Source organism: Simochromis diagramma, unplaced genomic scaffold (genome assembly GCF_900408965.1).
Source record: "Simochromis diagramma unplaced genomic scaffold, fSimDia1.1 OVJJ01000776.1, whole genome shotgun sequence".
In the NCBI taxonomy this organism is placed as follows: Eukaryota; Metazoa; Chordata; class Actinopteri; order Cichliformes; family Cichlidae; genus Simochromis; species Simochromis diagramma.
The window spans coordinates 208190-229085 of record NW_024387296.1 but is presented as its reverse complement, the minus strand read 5'-3'; the positions used below and the strand labels follow the sequence as shown (position 1 = coordinate 229085).

At 43.3% G+C, this 20896-nt stretch overlaps 1 protein-coding gene and 2 long non-coding RNA genes across 4 annotated transcripts; 2 read left to right on the top strand and 1 right to left on the bottom strand.

Annotated features, from left to right (window-relative positions):
* The first annotated feature begins 3777 nt into the window (after positions 1-3777).
* Positions 3778-11198, top strand: LOC120716470 (CD226 antigen-like). Of its 2 annotated transcripts, XM_040004012.1 has the most exons (4): positions 3778-5078; positions 9483-9842; positions 10079-10089; positions 10165-11198. In XM_040004012.1, exons 1-4 carry the CDS (start codon positions 5012-5014, stop codon positions 10366-10368), a joined length of 642 nt encoding a protein of 213 aa, XP_039859946.1. In that variant the 5' UTR covers positions 3778-5011; the 3' UTR covers positions 10369-11198. The 2 variants fall into 2 exon arrangements, with proteins under 2 accessions (XP_039859946.1, XP_039859945.1); XM_040004011.1 differs by having other exon boundaries at positions 10079-11198.
* On the bottom strand, positions 5796-20276 carry LOC120716510. The gene is made up of 3 exons (XR_005691960.1): positions 20266-20276; positions 11303-11314; positions 5796-5983 (listed from the first exon to the last, which is right to left on the bottom strand). It is a non-coding gene; the product is annotated as an uncharacterized LOC120716510 (long non-coding RNA).
* On the top strand, positions 6846-9185 carry LOC120716499. The gene is made up of 2 exons (XR_005691949.1): positions 6846-8786; positions 8817-9185. It is a non-coding gene; the product is annotated as an uncharacterized LOC120716499 (long non-coding RNA).
* Positions 20277-20896: the final 620 nt, after the last annotated feature.

Below are 20896 nucleotides of genomic sequence, written 5' to 3'. Positions count from 1 at the left end.
CTGTGACTCGGGGAACACAGTGTCGCTTCTGTGCAGCTATTTCCCACCTTGCTCTTCATGGTGACAAGGTCATAGCTTTTCCATTGGTCAGTGGTAAGGGGAATAGGCCAAGTATGCCCACCCAAGTCATTCTACCTGATCTTGTTCCAAGGAGGCATAGGAGCATTGTGACGGTCCCTTCCGGACAGTGCAAGCAGAGAACACAGTCCTCTAAGTCTTGGCAAAACTTTAGCCACTAGAACTTGAACCGAAGTCTTTGTAAAGTCTTGATGACTCTGAAGTGACATGTCCTTACCGAACCATAAACTAGCTGTTCGATCTCTTTCTTTCTCTCTCTCGTCACTGACACTCCCAAAACTTTCACCTCTGCCTAATCGAACAAATGCCACATGTCCGAAGAAGGATTTCTTCTTTCAGAGTGCAGAGACAGATGTGGTATGTGGTACCCCCAGTGTCACTGTTACTTGCCAGAGGTAATGGCACTTCAGGCATTCTTGTGGCATAATGTGGCACTTTCATGACACCTTGTCAGGAAGATTCTGACAGTGGGTTTAGGGAAAAGTTTTACTGTCCCTCATAGTTGCCATAGGTGGGGATGTGCTGCTCTCTGAAACTGCTGTCACCAGGGGTGAGCTGGTTGCCTGTGACCACGGAGAGCGGTGGATTCTCAGCCAATTCTGTCTATCTCCAACCAATAGCTGGGGGTGTGTCAGGTCCCCTGGATGACCTGTTCTTGGCGGTAGGTCTGTACTCTTGTTTATTCAAGTGCCATTAATGGCTTGTTGATGGGTGTTAAGTTCCTCCATTACTCTCAGATCTTCTTTTAAAATGGATACCAACTCCATATCCCTGTGAAGAAACACAGCAACATTGGTAGAAAAAACTAAAAGAGCTGCATAATCATAAAACATACAGTAAACACGAGTTCCTCAAAATCAAGATAAACAGAATTTAAATTTTAAATTAAACTGAAAATTAAATTGAAATGTGAATAATCCAGAATAATCCAAAAACAACATCAAGAAGTCCAGAAAACTCTGAACTGAGGAAGGGTGAACAGAATCCAAAATACTAAAAACCCTGCGAGCCTGAGTATCTCGGAGGGGGGGGCATCCAGGAGGCCAGTGATGGAGATTAAGCTACTGAGGTGGATAGCCAGGAGGGCAACAGTATAGATTGAGAAACTATGAGTGCTGACCATCTGGTTAGCAGCAGAAACAGCTTGTCTACAGACCGGCAGTGATGGTGATGATAGGGTAGTTCAGGAGGCTTAGTCAGACGCCAGCAAGGAGGCCAATACAATAAGAACTCTAACAGAATGCTCTTGTTGGCCTGGCTGCGGGCCCAAAGTGGTCCTTACAACCCTTCAATGACTTATATTGATGAAGGAGGCAGACCACTCCAGAGACTCAACAGGTGACCACCAGTGAAGGCAGAGAGCCATGGACACAGGCGGCATGGAAATATGGTCACTAAGATGTAGCTGTGGACAATGATGTCACAGATCGAGCATTTCTGTATAAAACAGCTGTCAAGAAAATATATGCAATTCTTTCACATGAGTGTCAGTCAGAACAGATCGATGCTTTGATTTCACATGTTTTAGGGTAGAAAATACAGACTCGCAGACGTATGTTGACCCAAACACTGACAGTATCTTGAGTGCAGCCCGTTTGACATTGGGGTATTTTTCCATTGGCACACTTTTCCAGAACTCAATGGTCCCTTCCCTTAAAGCAGGTTTCAATTGGTCCTCTTCACAAAGATCTATCATCTCCAACTCAGCCGCAGCTTCATCTGTGACTAGCGGGACTTTCAAACAACCGGTCTCTGCATTAAATTGGTCGACGAGGAACGTAATCTGTGGCCTTTTCAATTGTAGATCATAGAATCGGGTCACGAAGCTTTCGTGCAAGTTTTCAATCAGCGTTGCATATCTGGCTCTTTGCTTACTCAGGGCAGCGCTGGCGACTTGCCCGCTGGCTTTTAGCAGAGTGGGAAAATGCGTTAAATCTCCCTTTTGAATATGTGTCTTGAACAGCTTCAGTTTGTTGACAAACACACTTTGCACCAGGTCAGGCAGCATTTTTAACTTACCCTGCAGGGTCAGGTTCAGTCTTTCCAAGTGACACAGCATGTTGACCAAAAAGGCCAGATCCATAATCCACTTGAGGTCCGAGAGCTCGGGATAGTCCTTGTCCTTCTTTTCCATAAACAGTTTCACTGCATCCAAAAAGCTCAAAGAAGCGAGAGAGTACCTGGCCTTTTGACAGCCACCTCACAGTGCAGTGCAGCGGCAGGTCACCTGGAAGCCCTTGGTCCAGCTCAGTGATGAGATTCTTGAATTGCCTGTGGTTAAGCGCATTTGTGCGGATATAGTTGACAATTTCCATCACAGGCTTCATGACGTTATCTAAATTCAATGATTTAGACACGAGTTGCTCCATGTGGATGATTCAGTGGAAATTCCAAAAGTCAGGAATAGTTTGGTCAGCTTTGCACAGCCCCACAAGCCCGTTCACAGATCCCATCATTGCTGGTGCTCCATCCGTGGCTATTGCAGTTAATTTCGTTATGGGTAGATTTGCTTTTTCAAATGCAGCCATCATGGTTTCTTTCACATCTATGCCACAGGTTCTGTCTTTTATGGCACAATATCCAGGAGTTCTTCTTTGATCACACAATCGTTTGACACAGACCGTGCAAATATTGCCAACTGAGGCTTGTCTTGTATGTCACAACGCTCTTCCAATGCGACACTAAAATACTCACATGCTTGAAGGTCAGAGTGCAACTGTGATTCAATAGCCGTGTTAATGTCCGATATTCTGTGTTCAACAGTGTGGCGGCACAGTTGGACATCTGATACCATGCGTTTTAATTTGTCGTTTTCGGGAGACAAGATTTCAACAACGTCACTGAGGCATTTTTTAACGAACTCCCCTTCATCATATGGCTTTTTAGCCCGTGCAATGTTCCAAGCCAGCCGATAGGATGCGAGCGTTATGATCTCTGACCGCTTCGTAAATTTTTGGAAAAACTGTATCTGCTTTTCTGCCTGACTTTTCAAAGTGGCCAACTCGTGTTTGCGAAGTTCAGTCCCTTTTGGAAATTCCTGGTTGATGTTAGCATGGAGTGAGCTGAAACAGCGCTGAAGATTTGAAGCTTTGAAATGCGCTAATGATGTCTGACATATTAGGCAGAATGGCTTATTGCGTTCAACAAAAAAATATAAACTCTCCCACTCTGTTAAAAACGTCCTGTGTTCATCTTCATATTTTCTTTTTGCTGTGCATTTTTTTCCTGCCATTTTAAGGGCGAACTTGCTCCTACTGGGAAACTTTGCAGTATTTTCATCTCACACACATGCGCATTTCACGAAAATACCGTATTGAACTCAAGCGAACGCGCACATTTTAAAACAACAACATAAAAACAACCCAAAACACAAATACAAACTTTGATATGAACGTAAGAGCGGTGGGAATGAGAATCAGCACCTCCAAATCTGAGGCCATGGCCCAGCATGGGGACTCCACTCCGGGTCAGGGACGAGAGCCTGCTCCAAGCGGAGGAGTTTAAGTATCTTGGGGTCTTGTTCATGAGTGATTGGAGAAAGAGCGGGAGACCGACAGACGGATTGGTGCAGTGGCTGCAGTGATACGGACGCTGTACCGGTCTGTTGTGGTGAAGAGAGCTGAGCGTAAAAGCGAAGCTCTCAATTTAAATGGCCTGTATTTACCGGTCAATCTACACCCCTACCCTCACCTATGGTCACGAACTGTGGGTAGTGACCGAAAGAACGAGATCGCGAATATAAGCGGCGGAAATTAGCTTCCTCCAAAGGGTGGCTGACCTCTCCCTTAGAGATAGGTTGAGAAATTCGGCCATTCACAAGGGACTCAGAGTAGAGTGGCTGGGGAGAGGGAGGTCTGGGCTTCTCTGCTTGGGCTGCCCCCACGACCCGGCCCCGGATAAGCGGAAGAAAATGGATGGATGGATGGATGGATGGATGGACATTATAAATAACATTTAGAATATTTGGAAGGGATTCATAATGGTGTTCTTTATAATTTCACAATATAGTGAAGTAAGATAGAAACAAGGTTAAGATAAAAATAAAAATAATTACTAACATTTTGACATTTTACAAAGAACTAATTGCATCGTAAATAAACAGTGCAGATTTTATTTAAGAAACTGAGTTATTTTCACAGTTTCATGGTTGATGGAGTCTTTAAAAGTTTTGTTCACATTTAGTGGAATCTAATGCTTTAGAAAATAAAGACTTCATTTTTTTAAAGCAATTTACATTTGTGTACATTTCTTGATAGTGTTATAGAAGAAGCCCCAAAGCTAAACCTATCAAGTGCAGAATGTTTTTGGTTTTTTTTGAATGGAATCAAAAGTTTTGTAGAAATCAAATGAGAAGTAAATAATCAATAAGGTCTAATACTATTCTTATATGATCAGAGATATACCAATTCCTCTGTTTGTGTCTCATCAGTTACGAAAGCTAAAGCTACCTTAATTGTATGAGCAAATATTTGGGTAGAAACTAAATAGTCCTTATTAAGAAGTTAGACAGGACGCCAATCAGGAAAGTGTTTGAGGGCTTCATTTTTATATATTTACATTGTTGTACAGTGGAACGATTTTAGTCCTTTGGTCGCATGGAGCTGATTGTTTATGGATGAGAGCGGTTACGGAGATCATTCAAGAAACACTCAGAGCTGTTTTAGTTTTCACCTCTTTTCTTATGACTCACTTTTTGATCGTATAGCTCAGCGAACCTGACGTCACTCAAATGCGACTACCTTAAGAGAACTGAACGCAAGTTTGAAGTTGAAACGATCGGCTGAAGCTCAAATAATCTTTGTCTTGCTTAAACTTTAAATTGAATCTCCTGTAGTTACTTCTTAAAACTCATAGTCTGTTATCCGCTGAAAATATCATCAGACTAGCACATTTAGAACAAACTTGTCCGATCATCAGAAAGAAGAACACGGAAATGTTTGTAACTGCGTCACTCTGCTCCACTTTGCTGTTTTTTGGCATCATCGTGTTTGTCTCCGCAGGTGAGGTTAATAAACCAAAATTTTCCCCTCTGAGATAAAAAAGGAAAAAATGGTATCTTTGTCGTTTACGTGGTGCCAGTACTTCCCAAATAATTAGTTTCATTTCGATTCCATTTGTTTGTGTCCATGAACGCATCACGAGGCTGGGTGGAGTCTACTTGTTTTATCGTAGAGTTAGCATGTTTGCTATCTGTCCCACTGTGGGGACTGTCCTTCTGACTAAAGTGAGATATGTGGTTGAAATAGTGGCAGTGCACAGATTCTGTGCTTTAATCGGTCTGTGGCGTCTGTCGCTCGTGTTGTTTGTGGTCTGTCAGCCAGCCGGGGAGCAGAGCTAAGGCTAACATACCAAAGGCTCCCGAGTGTTAAAAACAAAGACAAGTATCGCTACAGTCACTGTCTGTGCTTTTCGTGCTTTCGTTTTTGATCTTTGAAGTTTTTTAGGTTCTCTTGTTCTTTGTAAACTCTGCTATCACTTCCTGCTCTTTTTTTCACCTGCCAACCAATGAACATTCAGAAATGGCCTACGTCATCTGGCTTCCAATGCCGTACAGTCAGGATCTTGTAGAAGTGCCCCTGAGTACATCTGGGGCGGGTGACCCTCCTCAACCAAAAAGTGGATGGACAGATTTGTGGGACAATAAAACCGGCTTAGTGTGTGAAGACTTGTTGGAACACTGCAGGATAGAACCGACCTAAATCCTCTGACCGCAGGAATTTGGCTCACATATGATGAAGCAATTATCATCTCCATCATACTGGTTAGATGAGAGAAGGCAAGGAGTTGCAGAAAAGGGTGCTGGGTAGGAGTGCTGTACATATGATGGTGCAGGATAATGAACAGGTGGATGTGACAGTGGTGACAGTGGAGTAGACTGTCAACATCTGAAGAGTTCACTATAAGTCTTGGCTTCTTAGCTTTTGACTTTGTCTCCTTATCAGCGATTATGAAGCGATATTGTTTGAGTGGCGACACTTATCCACATACGTTCTATAGATTGGCATCTTGCGGCATCATAACAGTAGCTGGAGGCTGCACTAATAAAAGAGGAGTAAAGATCACAGGAATTGTAGATGCAGAGGGCTGTAAAGGCACAGCTTCAGATGTTAATATAGTTGATACAGAAGAGTCCACCTGTTCTTGTTGTGCTGCATGCAAAGCCTGATGTATGTGTAGGTGAATCCCTTGTAGCTGTTGGACTGTGAACCACAACAAGGTAACTGCACGCTAGTTGAGGAAGACAACTGTAATGTGGCTAAAATGGAGCTTTGTGGCATGAAGGGTAGGACAGGTGAGCACTCTGTGGATATGAAATCAATTTGACCATTTAGTCCATTTCCACTTAAATTAGATCAGCCTTCAAACTCTTTCATCTTCTGGTTTCTTGTCTATCAACATGCATCCCGCCACTCCCATCTATCATCTGGACTACAGGATATCTAGCGGTTTTCCCCAGGCTATAGGTGTCACTGCATTAATTGGTCTCAGTGGAGATGTTTGCCTTATTGTGCTGATTACAGGACAATGACGAGGGAGGTTAGGTGAGTTTAAGGCTACGTCCACACCTACACGGAGATTTTTGAAAACGCAGATTTTTCCATGTGTTTGCACCTTTCGTCCACACGTAAACGATGTTTTTGGTCACTGAAAACAGAGATTTTTAGAAACTCCTGCCAGGGTGGAGATTTTCAAAAACTCAGTTTTTGCATTTACGTGTTGTCGAGAAAAACGGAGAAAGCGCAGTCAAAACTGAGAGCAAACAAAACAACAAACAACTGCTGTATAATGCCCTCCGCTATCTTGGTTTAATTGGTCACATGACTGCATCATATAACTAAAATGCGTCATCGTTTTAGAAAGTCTCAGTTTTTACTGTCCACACTGCGAAGTGAAAGCACAGCTTTCAAATGTATGCATTTTCGAGAGCGTTTTGAAAATGCTGTGTTTTACATCAGCAAAAACGCCGTCTCAGTGTGGACAGGAGGCCAAAACAGAAAGTAAACAATGCGTTTTTACGATGCTTTAAGGACCATTTCTGAAAACTGCATTGAAACGCTGGTGTTTACAAGTCTTCTGTAAGAAAGACTGCAGCTACCTAAGAATTTGGGTAATTGTCTTCAAAAAGTCCCAGAGACACCTTAAACACTGTTTTAATCCAGTCTTAATCTAGCCATGACTGAAAACATTATGTTATAGCGTGTGAGTGTGGGCTCCTGGAAAAAATAAATATTGAATATTGAATGAAATGTTATTGGATGGACAATAATACGACCCTCTGCTGGGGAGGTATATGCTGCACAAGCAATATTTCACAATCTGTCCACAAGAGGGCGCTGTAGACCGTAAATTTGCCTCCATTTTGTGAGGTTTGCAAGTTTTCCAGTAGTAGCGCACAACTATGGCAAAACTTCCAACAGCTATAGAGTCGAACAGCCATTTAACTTATTGTTTTTACAGCTTGATGCTATTAAAATAAACCACAAAAGCAATCTTAGTGACATAATATCAGGAGTTCTATAAATAATCAATTAAAGAGATATTTAATCTTAACATTTGCAACCAGTTATAACCAGCATCATGATATTTAACCTGACAAACATATAACATTTACAGATTTATTAACATGCAACTCAATCACAAAAACCTTTATTACAACTGTGACACTGTGACCGCTCCATTAAGATACCAGATGCAGAGTGCTGCTCACCACCGGCATAAAGTTCCTTTGGGCGTGCTTGGCATTGTGTTTAGACGTCACAAGGCTTAATCAGAGCAGGGAGATTTACACAGTGTGTGTCAGTGTGATGTGTTGTAGTTTCAGGAGTCAGTATACAGCTACAAAGCTTTTTGTTCAGTGTATACAAACAGCTGTAGCTCCATAAAGGCAGCATGCAGAGACTCACAGTGTCTTATAATGAGAGGCTGCTTTCTCTCACACATTATGTTCACTTATTATCAGCACGTGTGTTTCTATCGATCTGTGGTCAGTGAAACATCTGTGATTTTGATCTGGTTAGTTAGGTAACAAGGTTTGTCAATCAGTTTTAGCTGCATTGTGTTAATTTGCAGCTCTGACACTGTGCCCCTGTCAGTGCACATGAGACAGGTGTAAAAAGGTCTGCAGAATTTGTAGAGAATGTTCTTTATTGTTCAGCATGGCTGGTTTGGTGGTGTGTGAGTGATGGTCATGGAGATCATATCCACTGACGGATGCACAGACCTCTGCAGGTTAGTCAGCAGCACCCTGACTGTCGTTAGGTATCAAGAGGAATTATTGGACTCACTGTCAGACCCTACACTGGTGCAGTGGGTCCTTGGTTTGTCCTGGTGCACAACAATGCGGTGGTGAGAGTATGCAGGCAGCTGCTGGAGGAGGAAGAAAGAATTTATACTGGCCCCACGCCTTCCTGCTTAATCCAACAGAACAGCTCTGGGACATCATGTTTCACTCTCTGACTTTGCAGGAGCTCAGTGTTGGATATGGTAAATCGAGTGTTTTTTGTTTAGTGCCTTTCTACTCTGAGGAGTATTTATACAACATGCCTCATTCACCCATTCACATTTGCATGCACACTAGAACAGCCAGGGATCGAACGCACAACCTTCCAATTAGATGACAAGCTTCATCCCCTGAGCTATAACAAAGAAAGAATTTCACCAGGAAACTATAATTAGATGTTGTGAGAGATCGATACAAACATGTGGAGGTCATACAAACTACTGAGTACCATTTTGAGTTCATACAATTAATTTTGGGGGTCTTTTTTTAACTTCAGCCCCCTGTAAGTTAATAACTTCCCATCATTTTGTTCTTAACACTTTACCCAAAAGAATATCAGTGTAGATGTCAGCTTTGTTTATTTCCTCACTGAGATCTGATGTGTTTTAAAATATTTCTTTTAATATCTTTTAATATCTTTGAGCAGTATATTTGAAAAACAGCTGCTGTTATATACAATGAGCTCTTTGGTTGTTACAAACAGCACTGCTTTAACCCTCTGAGGTTTCTACTGAAGGTGATAAGTAAATCTAACCCTGTGCTATGGAAATAGGAGATTCTGGATTTTTGAAAAATGATCCAAACTATAAAAAGCAGAGAAAAAACACAAAAACAGAAAATACACTTTGGTGTCAGCAGGAATAGAATTAAAGTTAGATCTGCTGAGGGTGGGTGTGCAGTGGCACTAAATGTGCTTGCAGCATTTTTCACTTTAATGATAGCTGGAACAAACAGTTTTTTCCTCCTCTTAGATTTCACCTTCTGTAGCTCTGCAGCACCTTTATCTTCTCTTCATCCTGTCAATGATAACAGCTCTCATTTTGTTCAGCATCACTGAACACAGCAACTCTCAGTGTGAACAATGTGTAATATAACCTCTGCTCTGTGTTGTTTCCTCTTTCAGACCAGAAAAACATGACAGCTGAGTCTGGACAGGACGTCACTCTGACATGTCGAGCTCCGAAAAATAACATCATCTTAGGTGTGGAGTGGAGCAGAGCTGACCTGAGAGATGAATATGTGCTTTTTTATCGGAATGAGCAGTTGGATCCAGACAACCAGCATCCATCTTTTAAGAACCGGGTGGATCTGCAGGACAGTCAGATGAAGGATGGAGACGTGTCTTTGATTCTGAAGAATGTGACGATTAATGATAATGGAACATACGAGTGTCGTGTCAAGACAGGAACAAACCGCAGAAAGAGAGCTATTTTGGATGTTGACCCCATCAGCATCATCACACTGAGTGTTGTTGATCCTCCAGGTGAGTGAGTAGAGTTGAGTGTGTGTGATCAGAGGTGAAGCTGCTTCCTGGTTGTTGATGTTTGTTTCTAAAGATGTTGTTGATGAGACTTTGTAGAAAGCAGCTGGTCTGAGTGATGTGATCAGAGTGCAGTAGATAATGTCTGACAGCAGTTTGAAGAGGAAATGGATTCTGTTCTGTTCTTCACTCATCACCTACCTGACAGCTGACACCTCACACCTGTTTCTCACCTGCAGGTCAGACAGGAGGACACACAGAGAATGGAGGGAAGGAGGCAGGAGGGAAGGAGGATGGAGGGAAGAAGAATGGAGACACAGAGGATGGATCTGTTGGACTGAAAGTTGGTTTATCAGTTTCTACTGTGCTTCTTGTTGCTGCTGTTGTTGGTTTTGTGATCTACAAAAAATGTCAACCCAAACACAGACAGAATTCATGCCAGCAAACCGATGATCTACAGCATGGAAATGGCTCAGTGACTCATACAGAGTCAGAGAAGCCTGCATTGCTAAATCAAACAGAAGGATAATGTCTGACTAAAAAAACAAAAACAATAATGTCCAAGTAGAAAACCAGAAGAGTCACACGTTTCTGAAGAGATTTCCGAGGATGGATGATGGTTTGATAAATAAGCTGTGCTTGGGCTTAAATAACTGATGCGTGAACATCATTCCCTCAATATTTTCACTTTGCCTGAAGTAAGACAAAAAAAGTGATTATAAAATCAAGAAGAACAGAAGTTGGGGACAAGGAGCAACAAATCTTTCCAAATTAGCTGATCATGTCAGAGTAACATGTTGTGTTCTTTTCATTTACATCTTGTTGTTTTGTGGAACGGTTTGTTCATGTTTTCAAGAAAAGAAAAGAGAGAAATTCTTAAAAAATTCTTAAAATAAGTGAAATATATATCATTTTTTTTCCACAGAAGGTGTTCAGTTTGACTCAACTGTCCAAAAAGCTCAACATCCACTGATATAAAAATAACTGTTTGTTATCCCCAGTATTCATGAATGCAGTGTCTTGTATGTTACAGAACCAGAGTCATTGAAAGTGTTTAATCTTCAGGTTCAGCTGTTTGTAAGATCAAACTTGTTCTGTGAAGTTTGAAGCACACAGTGATTCTCATGTATTGATCAGTTGTTACAGTATAATTATACTTACTTTCTGATGGGGCTGGGTACATATTTTGTTTTATGTATTTTTTATATTTTTTATACTTCATGTGAGTTCATTACTAATGCACCTGCAGCAGATAGACAAATGTAATTATTTATTGTTTTGTGTTAGCTTAAAATAAAACGTTGAGTGGAAAGCTGTATTGATGTGCTCTGAACAAAATTAAATGATGTTACTCCTGAACTAGAATGTGATTTCAATGGAGAACAGAGGGAAAAGGTATGAAGGAGTAAAAAAAGTGACTTTTTTTCTTGAAATTGACAAACTTCCTTAGTCTTCAAAATGACCTGTTCTGGTGACTTAGTGAAACAAATTAATCAGTCATCTTGTGATACAGCATAAATCTGAGAGGAATTATGTTGTATCACATGTGGGTGTAACCTTCCCCACTGCTAGCTATTTCATTTTATAGAATTGTTGGTTTGACCACATCTTTCAACACCATCTTTTCAAAGTCCTACTGATCACCACACTGTGTTTATGCACTAAACAATAGATAATTTCCTTCATTTTGAGTAAAACTGATTCTGAAATATGATTTCACTAACTCGGAGGGTATAGCAATCATAGCAGTTTGCCTTGAAACAACTGTAATATTCATATTTTGACTTTAATGTTGAAATTTTGACTTTATTCTTTAAATGTGGCCCTAATACTCTCTCAGGTGGGACCAAGGAAAGCACTCCAACTACACACAAAAGCTTTGTTAGCAAGCTGCACATGAACTGTTTTGGGTGCATCATACAGATATACTTCCTCTCATTTCAGAGTTTGTACAGACTCAGCTTTTCTTTATATTCTATTTTGTACACTTACGAAGGACCCATCTCCAAACAAATAAAAATACATTATGATTGTACTTTGCTAAAATTGTAAGGTATCTGTACAGCAGTGGCGAGAGTGTGCACCCCTGTGGTGCTCCCATGTTGGTGGTGATGCTGTCAGAGATACACCTACCCACCCTCTCCAGGGAGCATTTGATATGGCTGATGGCCTGGCCTCCCCCATCACATCCTGGGGAGGGCCCAGATGGCTAAACCCCCCCCCCCCCCACACACACACACACACCCTCTCACATAATCTATAATTGACTGAGACAGGACTCTCTTCCAGACACTCTAAACCCACCGGCACAATGTACATTTCAAATTCCTTTAAATATATACATGTTTATATTGTCTATTCTGCAAAATCGAGTCTAGTCGAGGAGCCGATCAGGTTTCACTGTGTGTTATACTTGTATAACTATGCATGTGATAAATAAAGAACCTTGAACCTTGAAATCTACACAGAACTGCAAGTCATCCTTCAATGTCTTTGTCACCATAGTGACAAGAGAGGCCCAGAGGCTGGTGGATGGTTCAATGAGGCCAGCCCATTGCACCTCTGGCAGAGCCTGGTCAGGCAGTGGACAGGCTAGGCCTCAACCGAATGAGCTGTGCATCTTCAGTGTCAATATCATGTTGAATGAGGTCAGTCCAGCACATATCAACCTCTGAGAAGGAGAAGCAGTCCTTAAAGTCCAGTAGAATCTGCCTGAGAAAGCCCTGTTCACTGTCAGAGCTGAAACTCTCCTGTCCTGATCAGTTGGTTTCCCAGAAGGTAAGGAGGCAAGGATACATCTAAAACCTGAAGGACACCGGCCCTCGTGGGCTGGAATTGGGGACCCCTGGTCTAAAGCTTCACCATGGTAGGGAGGATGGTTTCCCCACTTCCCACAACATTGCATCTTAGCAGTGTCAATGAATGCCCACTGAGGCATACCAGCAGTTCCTGACTCAAGTTCTGCCCCCAAAAATAAGCTGCTCCACCCATCCATCCACAGTTACACATGTACCCCCATGGTCCCAAAGCTGAGTTGTCCCACCACACAAGGCAGGCCAGGAGACAGTTACAGGGTCCTGCAAACTAGGGCTGGGTATCGTCACTGATTTCTAGAATCGATTCAATTCTGATTCACAAGGTCCCGAATCGATTCGATCCACGATTCAATTTAATTCGATTTGAATCTGGGAAATTTTGACAGTCAGAAATATTATCATTCAGAGAGAGAGAGCTGTGCATCGTGGTCGAAGCAAAACAGTAAAAGTCAGAGTGAATACATGACGATGTTTTTGTGAAGCATAATTTGGATCTTCTTTTGCTGCTGGTTCAGTCAATATTGTTTGGAGAGACATCAAACTAACAGCTTTAGAATCAGCGCATAAAGGGCGTGAACACAAAGCGCCGACCCGCCGACAGATCAGAATCATTCTCACTGTCGGCTTTCAGCCCCGACTGTGAGAAAGGCGACATCTAACTGATTCTGATCCGCGGGTTGCGCTGTGTGTTTAAGTCTTTGTGCAGAAGCCGTGTTCCTGCTCTCATTTACTGTCTTAGCTGCTTGGTGGTTGTTGAAATTTTGTGAGATTTCACCTGAGATTCTGGCATTTCGGGCAAAATAAATTTATATTAAATAATCGATTCAGGGTTTTAATGAATAGATTTTACGTTATCCAAGCCAGAATCGATTTTAATCTATAAATCGATTATAAAAACCCACCCCTACTGCAAACTCCTGGTTATGTGGACCCCATGACGTTTCCCTGATACAGTGGCTTGCAAAAGTGGTCGGCCCCCTTGATCTTTTCCACATTTTGTCACATTACAGCCTCAAACATGAATCAATTTTATTGGAATTCCACATGAAAGACCAATACAAAGTGGTGTAGACGTGAAAAGTGGAATGAAAATCATACATAATTCCAAACATTTTTTACAAATAAATAACTGAAAAGTGGGGTGCGTGTAATTATTCAGCCCCCTGAGTCAATACTTTGTAGAACCACCTTTTGCTGCAATTACAGCTGCCAGTCTTTTGGGGTTTGTCTCTACCAGCTTTGCACATCTAGAGACTGAAATCCTTGCCCATTCTTCTTAGCAAAACAGGTCCAGCTCAGTCAGATTAGATGAACAGCGTTTGTGAACAGCAGTTTTCAGATGTTGCCACAGATTCTCGATTGGATTTAGATCTGGACTTTGACTGGGCCATTCTAACACATGGATATGTTTTGTTTTAAACCATTCCAGTGTTGCCCTGGCTTTATGTTTAGGGTCGTTGTCCTGCTGGAAGGTAAACCTCCGCCCCAGTCTCAAGGCTTTTGCAGACTCCAAGAGGTTTTCTTCCAAGATTGCCCTGTATTTGGCTCCATCCATCTTCCCATCCACTCTGACCAGCTTCCCTGTCCCTGCTGAAGAGAAGCACCCCCAGAGCATGATACTGCCACCACCATATTTGACAGTGGGGATGATGTGTTCAGAGTGATGTGCAGTGTTAATTTTCCGCCACACATAGCGTTTTGCATTTTGGTCTCATCTGACCAGAGCACCTTCTTCCACATGTTTGCTGTGTCCCCCACATGGCTTGTGGCAAACTGCAAACGGGACTTCTTCGGGTTTTCTGTTAACAATGGCTTTCTTCTTGCCACTCTTCCATAAAGGCCAACTTTGTGCAGTGCACGACTAATAGTTGTCCTATGGACAGATTCCCCCACCTGAGCTGTAGATCTCTGCAGCTCGCCCAGAGTCACCATGGGCCTCTTGGCTGCATTTCTGATCAGCGCTCTCCTTGTTCGGCCTGTGAGTTTAGGTGGACGGCCTTGTCTTGGTAGGTTCACAGTTGTGCCGTACTCCTTCCACTTCTGAATGATCGCTTGAACAGTGCTCCATGGGATGTTCAAAGCTTGGGAAATCTTTTTGTAGCCTAAGCGGCTTAGGCTAACCCTGTTTTAAATTTCTCAATAACTTTATCCCTGACCTGTCTGGTGTGTTCTTTGGACTTCATGGTGTTGTTGCTCCCAATATTCTCTTAGACAACCTCTGAGGTCGTCACAGAGCAGCTGTATTTGTACTGACATTAGATTACACACAGGTGCACACAGGTGCACTCTATTTAGTCATTAGCACTCATCACCTTTCAGTTATTTATTTGTAAGGCAAGGTGTGAGGGTGCTGGGGAGCATCACCCTCACTATATGATGTACGCACTCACAGTGTCTAATAGGAAGTTTTGATTTTGTTATGCTTTTGTTTTGAAGCCCATTAACCCATCTCTCTCTCGCTCTGCCTTGAAGTCAACTTCCTGAAGGCCTTAGTCATGGAGTGCACACATGATTATGGCCTAATGATGTTCACCTGAGAGGAGTTTACCAATCACCCACTGATAGTGGGTTGACCCATCTGATGAGAGTTGAGGGGGGAGTGGGTTGAATTTTCAGTTTGATTTGATTTAGTTAGTTGGGATATTGTTTAGCTGGGGTTGTTTTGTAATTAGATATTTGTGAGGTGTGTCAAAATAACTGAAATGTTTCACTGTATAGGTTTTTGTAGTTGGGCTGTGTCGGGGTGGGAAGACCTTTTTACATTTTATTGGTGATGTTATGACCAGCATCTATTTAAGGAGGGGTTTGTTGAGAGGCTCGGGGGATTTTTTCTAAATGTGTTGCTGATAAGCATGACAAAACCTCTGTACCACAAAAAAAGAGGAAATATATTCAAAGCTTTGAAAACAATTGAAGGCTCGTGTGGTTGTTTTTCCATTTGGTCCCCTTCACATTGCTGTGCCACCGCTACATTTGGTGTCAGGAGTGGGATGTGGCGCTTCGTTAGTGGAGGTGGACCATATTAATAGCTGCAATATGGGTCCGAAAGCACAAGCCAGAGCTCAGAAGATGGAGGTGGCAGAGGGATGCCTCAAGGAGGGCGCTGTAGGGGGAGTGCCCCTGATCTCGAAGCCTCAGGAGGAGCAGCTGCAGCCTGAGACTACAGACTTGAATTCTATTGCAGGCCTGCTGCAACAGTGTGTACGCTTCCAGCGGGACAGGAGTGACAGGTGGGAGAAAGAATCAATAAAGCAAGATCAAAGATGGCGCCAGATGCAGATCCAAATGAATAACCTTCGAGATGAGTTGGAGCAGCAACAAAGTGCAGCGGACCAGCCCCAAGAGCCGTCCCCGCCCCAGCAGCAATTAAGAGAGGAAATGGTGATCCTGCCGAGTGTTCCGAGAGACCAAGGTCGGAGCTGGGGGAAAGCAGTGATACCAAAACTGGAGGTGGGCGATGACATTGAGCAGGACTTGATAACCTTTGAGAGGCTGGCGGTGGCGTATCAGTGGCCTGAAGTGGAGTGATCGGTGAGGCTGGTTCCTTACCTGTCAGGAAGAGCTCGAGCAGCTTATGTGGCCATGGCAGCAGACGACACTGGGGATTACCAAAAGGTTAAGGAAGCAATTTTTTCAAAGTATGACATTAATGAAGAGGTGTACCGACAGCGGTTCCGAGACCCTGACATCGGCGCGGCCCGGCAAAAGTCCGAAAGAGTTTTGCAATCGTCTGAAAGACCTGTATGGCAAATGGATCCAAACAGAAAAGAAAACCAAGGAGCAGGTTGGAGACGCCATTATTCTTGAACAGTTTTATCGCTCATTGACTCCAGAACTCCAGGTGTGGGTGAAAGAAAGGGGTCCAAAGTCAGCGCAGGAAGCTGCTCAGCTGGTGGAAACATTTCAAGCAGCAGGGCGAGGAGCTAGAAGCTTTCGATTTGGGGCTTCGGCCAAATCTTTCACTTCACATGGTAAGTCATCTGGGGTTGGGGGTGGTCCTAAGGAGTTAGAGCCTTTAAAGTCGGGAGATGGGTTTGTAAAAACAAAGTTAACCACTAAACCTGTTTGTTTCTATTGTGGGGGGAGGGTCACATTAAGCCAGAGTGTCCTGTCAGAAAGGCTAGGGCAGCATATGTGTGTACCCTTCCAAGGCCCTGTGAGAATAAAGTTTGGGAAGGGAAGCAGCAAACCACCACTGTGAAAATAAATGGTAGGAAAGCCCAAGCCCTTCTGGACACTGGTAGTGTGCAAACATTGATACACCCAACACTAGTCCAGCAAGAGTTGCCTCTGGATAAGCCTGTCCTTAATATTTTATGTGTACATGGTGATTGTAAGGCCTACCCCGTAACAGTAGTTTATCTAGAAGATTCTGGGCAGAAGTACCTTATCTCAGTTGGGGTGGTGGAAAGCTTGTCATTTCCTGTAATTTTAGGTCAGGATGTGCCTATTCTGCAGGAGCTGGTACAAACTTGTAAACCTGTAAATATTGTCACAAGGTCACAGGGACAAAAGCAGAAGGAGGAGGAACAATGCAATGAGCAGGTGCCAAAGGCTGAGAGTCATGTCAGTGCAGTCCCGAAGCTAATTAGTGAGCACATGTATGAGACTCAAAACGGGGCGGAGGACCAGAGCGAGCAATCTGACATTTTCTCGGAATTGCCATTTTTTGCGGAGGTGTTGCCAGAACTTGCCATTAAAGCTAGGAAAAGCAACAGACAAAGAAGAATAGAGAAAATGGCAGGGACGGTTAAGAATACTGTTGAGCTGCCAGTGCCAGGTAGCAGAGAAACTGTCCAAGAAGACTTCAGAGCTGCAGAAACAGGATGAGACATTGGAAGGCCCTTTTAAACAGGCAGTAGAAGTGCAGCCCGGTCAGTTGATAGAAGAGGGTTATTACCTCAAAGGACAAGTGTTGTACTACAAAGGCAGCAGGGATTTCAAAGGGAAGTTAGTAGTCCCCCAGCAGCGGCGGGAGCAAGTTTTGAGACTGGGGCATAGTATTCCCTGGGCGGGGCATCTGGGAACGCATAAAACAAGGGACCGAATAGCCAGCAGGTTCTTTTGGCCAGGTATGAACAGAGAGGTTGAGGAGTTTTGCCAGTCTTGCTCAATCTGTCAGCTGGCCGGGGATAAAAAAGTCCCAAAGTTTCCTTTACAGCCTTTACCTGTTATTGAGGTTCCATTTAGTCGTATTGCAATGGATGTAGTAGGGCCGCTAGAGCGAACCCAGGCAGGTAATCGCTATATATTGGTGGTTTGTGATTACAGTACCAGATACCCAGAAGCTTTTCCCCTTAGGAATATTACAGCTAAACCGATAGCTTATGCCCTTTTGCAGCTTTTTTCCCGAGTGGGTATTCCGTCTGAGATTTTGACAGATCAGGGAACAAACTTCCTTTCACATACCTTGAGGCAGGTTTATAAGCTTTTAGGTATTAGAAGTATCCGGACCACCCCTTACCATCCCCAAACAGATGGCTTGGTGGAGAGATACAATCGAACTCTGAAAGCAATGTTGAAGAAGTTCATCTCAGCTAATGCCAAAGACTGGGACAAGTGGCTTCCCTATTTGCTGTTTGCTTATAGGGAGGTGCCTCAAGCCTCAACTGGCTTTTCACCTTTTGAGCTCCTTTATGGCAGGCAGGTGAGAGGACCATTGGATGTTCTGCAGGAATCCTGGATGAAGCCGAGGAGAGAGGTGACGAGTGTTTTGGACTTCGAGGCAAGCAAGGGAGAGATCATTCAGCCAAGGACAGCAGGTACTCTTATTACTTCCTACTGCTGAAAACAAATTGTTGGCTAAGTGGCAAGGTCCATATACTGTGCTAAGAAAGCTGAGTTCAACAACTTATGAGATCCAGATGCCTGAGAGAAGGAATCCACGACAAACATTTCACATCAATCTGCTAAAGAAATGGAAAACCCGGGATAATCCAATCCCACAGCAGATGTTGGTGCAAACAGTGGCAGAGGAGGATGAAATGGTTGAGGGGTTTATTCCTGTTTATTCCATCTCTCTGTATCTCAGCAGGAAGAATTGCGTGCCATTATTCCACCGGGTCTTTTTCAGGAGAAACCGGGGGCAACAAATCTTGTGGAGCATGACATCCGTCTGAAAGAAAGAACACCAATAAGGCAGAGAATGTACAGAATTCCGCAAAAATTGCTGCCTGTTTTGGAGAAGGAGGTAGCTTTGATGTTGGAGTTGGGGGTCATTGAGCCCTCCACCAGTGAATGGAGCAATCCCATTGTGATGGTGGTAAAAAAGGACGACAGCCTCAGATTCTGCAATGACTTCAGAAAGGTAAATGCACAGTCTGAATTTGATGCTTTTCCTCTACCCAGGCTGGAAGATCTGATCGAACGTGTGGGGCAAGCAAAGTTCCTCACTACATTAGATCTATTTAAAGGATATTGACAGGTGCCGTTGTCGAATGCTGCAAAGCCATTGACTGCCTTCAGAACACCGCAGGGGTTGTGGCAATACACTAGGATGCCGTTTGGCCTGCATGGAGCGCCATGAATAAAGTGTTGGCAGGTATGGAAAAATTTGCTGCGGCCTACCTGGATGACATTGTCATTCACAGTTCTTCGTGGCAGGAACATCTGACTCACTTGGAGGCAGTGTTTGGAAGAATCAAGGAAGCCGGCATGACAGTACACCCCAAAAAGTATACCCTGGCAAAGCAGGAGCTTGAGTATCTGGGTTACAACATTGGAAACGGTGAAATCAAGCCAGTCAAGGATAAAGTGGAGGCCATCCAGATGAGGGAGAGACCTCACACCCACAAACAGGTAAAGTCTTTCCTTGGACTATTGAGCTGGTACCGATGCTTCATTCCAAACTTTTCAGAGAGGGCGGCACCCTTGTCAGATCTCACCAATACAGTAAAATCTAAACTGGTGTGGGGAGAGGAGCAAGAGAAGGCCTTAAAGGATTTGAAGGAGGCCCTGTGTTGTGAACCTGTCCTTCAGAGTCCCAACTTTGACTTGCCTTTTACGGTACAAACTGATGCTTCTAATCGAGGAATTGGAGCTGTCCTGTTGCAGGGCGTTGGAGAGAACCAGAGACCAGTGGGCTTTATTAGCAGAAAGCTGTAAGGGAGACCCGGTATTCAGCAGTAGAGTTGGAGTGTCTGGCCGTGAAGTGGGCTATTGACACGTTGAAGTATTACCTGCTTGGGAGGGAGTTCGTCTTGGAGACAGATCATATGGCGTTGCAGTGGTTGGAGCAGATGAAGGACACAAACAGCCGGATTACACGCTGGTTCCTGTCTCTATCGCCCTCACTATATGATGTATGCACTCACAGTGTCTAATAGGAAGTTTTGATTTTGTTATGCTTTTGTATATACATATATATATATATATATATATATATATATATGTGTGTGTGTGTGTCAAGAGGAAATTGTATTTAGTAGTCAGTATAATCTTTTAGTGATATAAGTTTGCATATGGTAGAATACTGCATGTAGTTATTTGTATTAGGAAATATTCAACCATGTATACTTAGAGGCATATAATTAATTGTGTGTGATCTCTAACAGGCTGCAGGCCCCACACCCTGGGAGCATGAGAGTTCGTACCTTATCTTATTGTTTTACGGCAGGATTAACGTAGCTATGTCTGTTTTAGTTTAAGTGCTTCTTTACATATAGATGAACTGTTGGATTTTCCAGACCAGCAGGTTAAGGGAAGTTGTTTATGGGGTCACACTCTGACCCTTTTGTCACACACACACACACACACACACACACACACACACACACACACGCACCACTGAAGTATAAATAAAGACCAGGGCAAAGCTCAGCGCGAGTCACTGAGACTGCCCTTGCTAGCAAGAAGTTCTGTGTGTTTCTCTTCTCTGAGTCTGAAGAAGTGTTTTATAACATTTTCCCTAACAATATATATATATACATATATATACATATATACATATATATATATATATATATATATAAATAAATAAAAAACACCCAGCACGCCCCTGCGGACGGTTTATCCTTCAAGCTCGGGTCCTCTACCAGAGGCCTGGGAGCTTGAGGGTCCTGCGCAGTATCTTAGCTGTTCCCAGGACTGCGCTCTTCTGGACAGAGATCTCCGATGTTGTTCCCGGGATTTGCTGGAGCCACTCGCCTAGCTTGGGAGTCACCGCACCTAGTGCTCCGATTACCACGGGGACCACCGTTACCTTCACCCTCCACATCCTCTCGAGCTCTTCTCTGAGCCCTT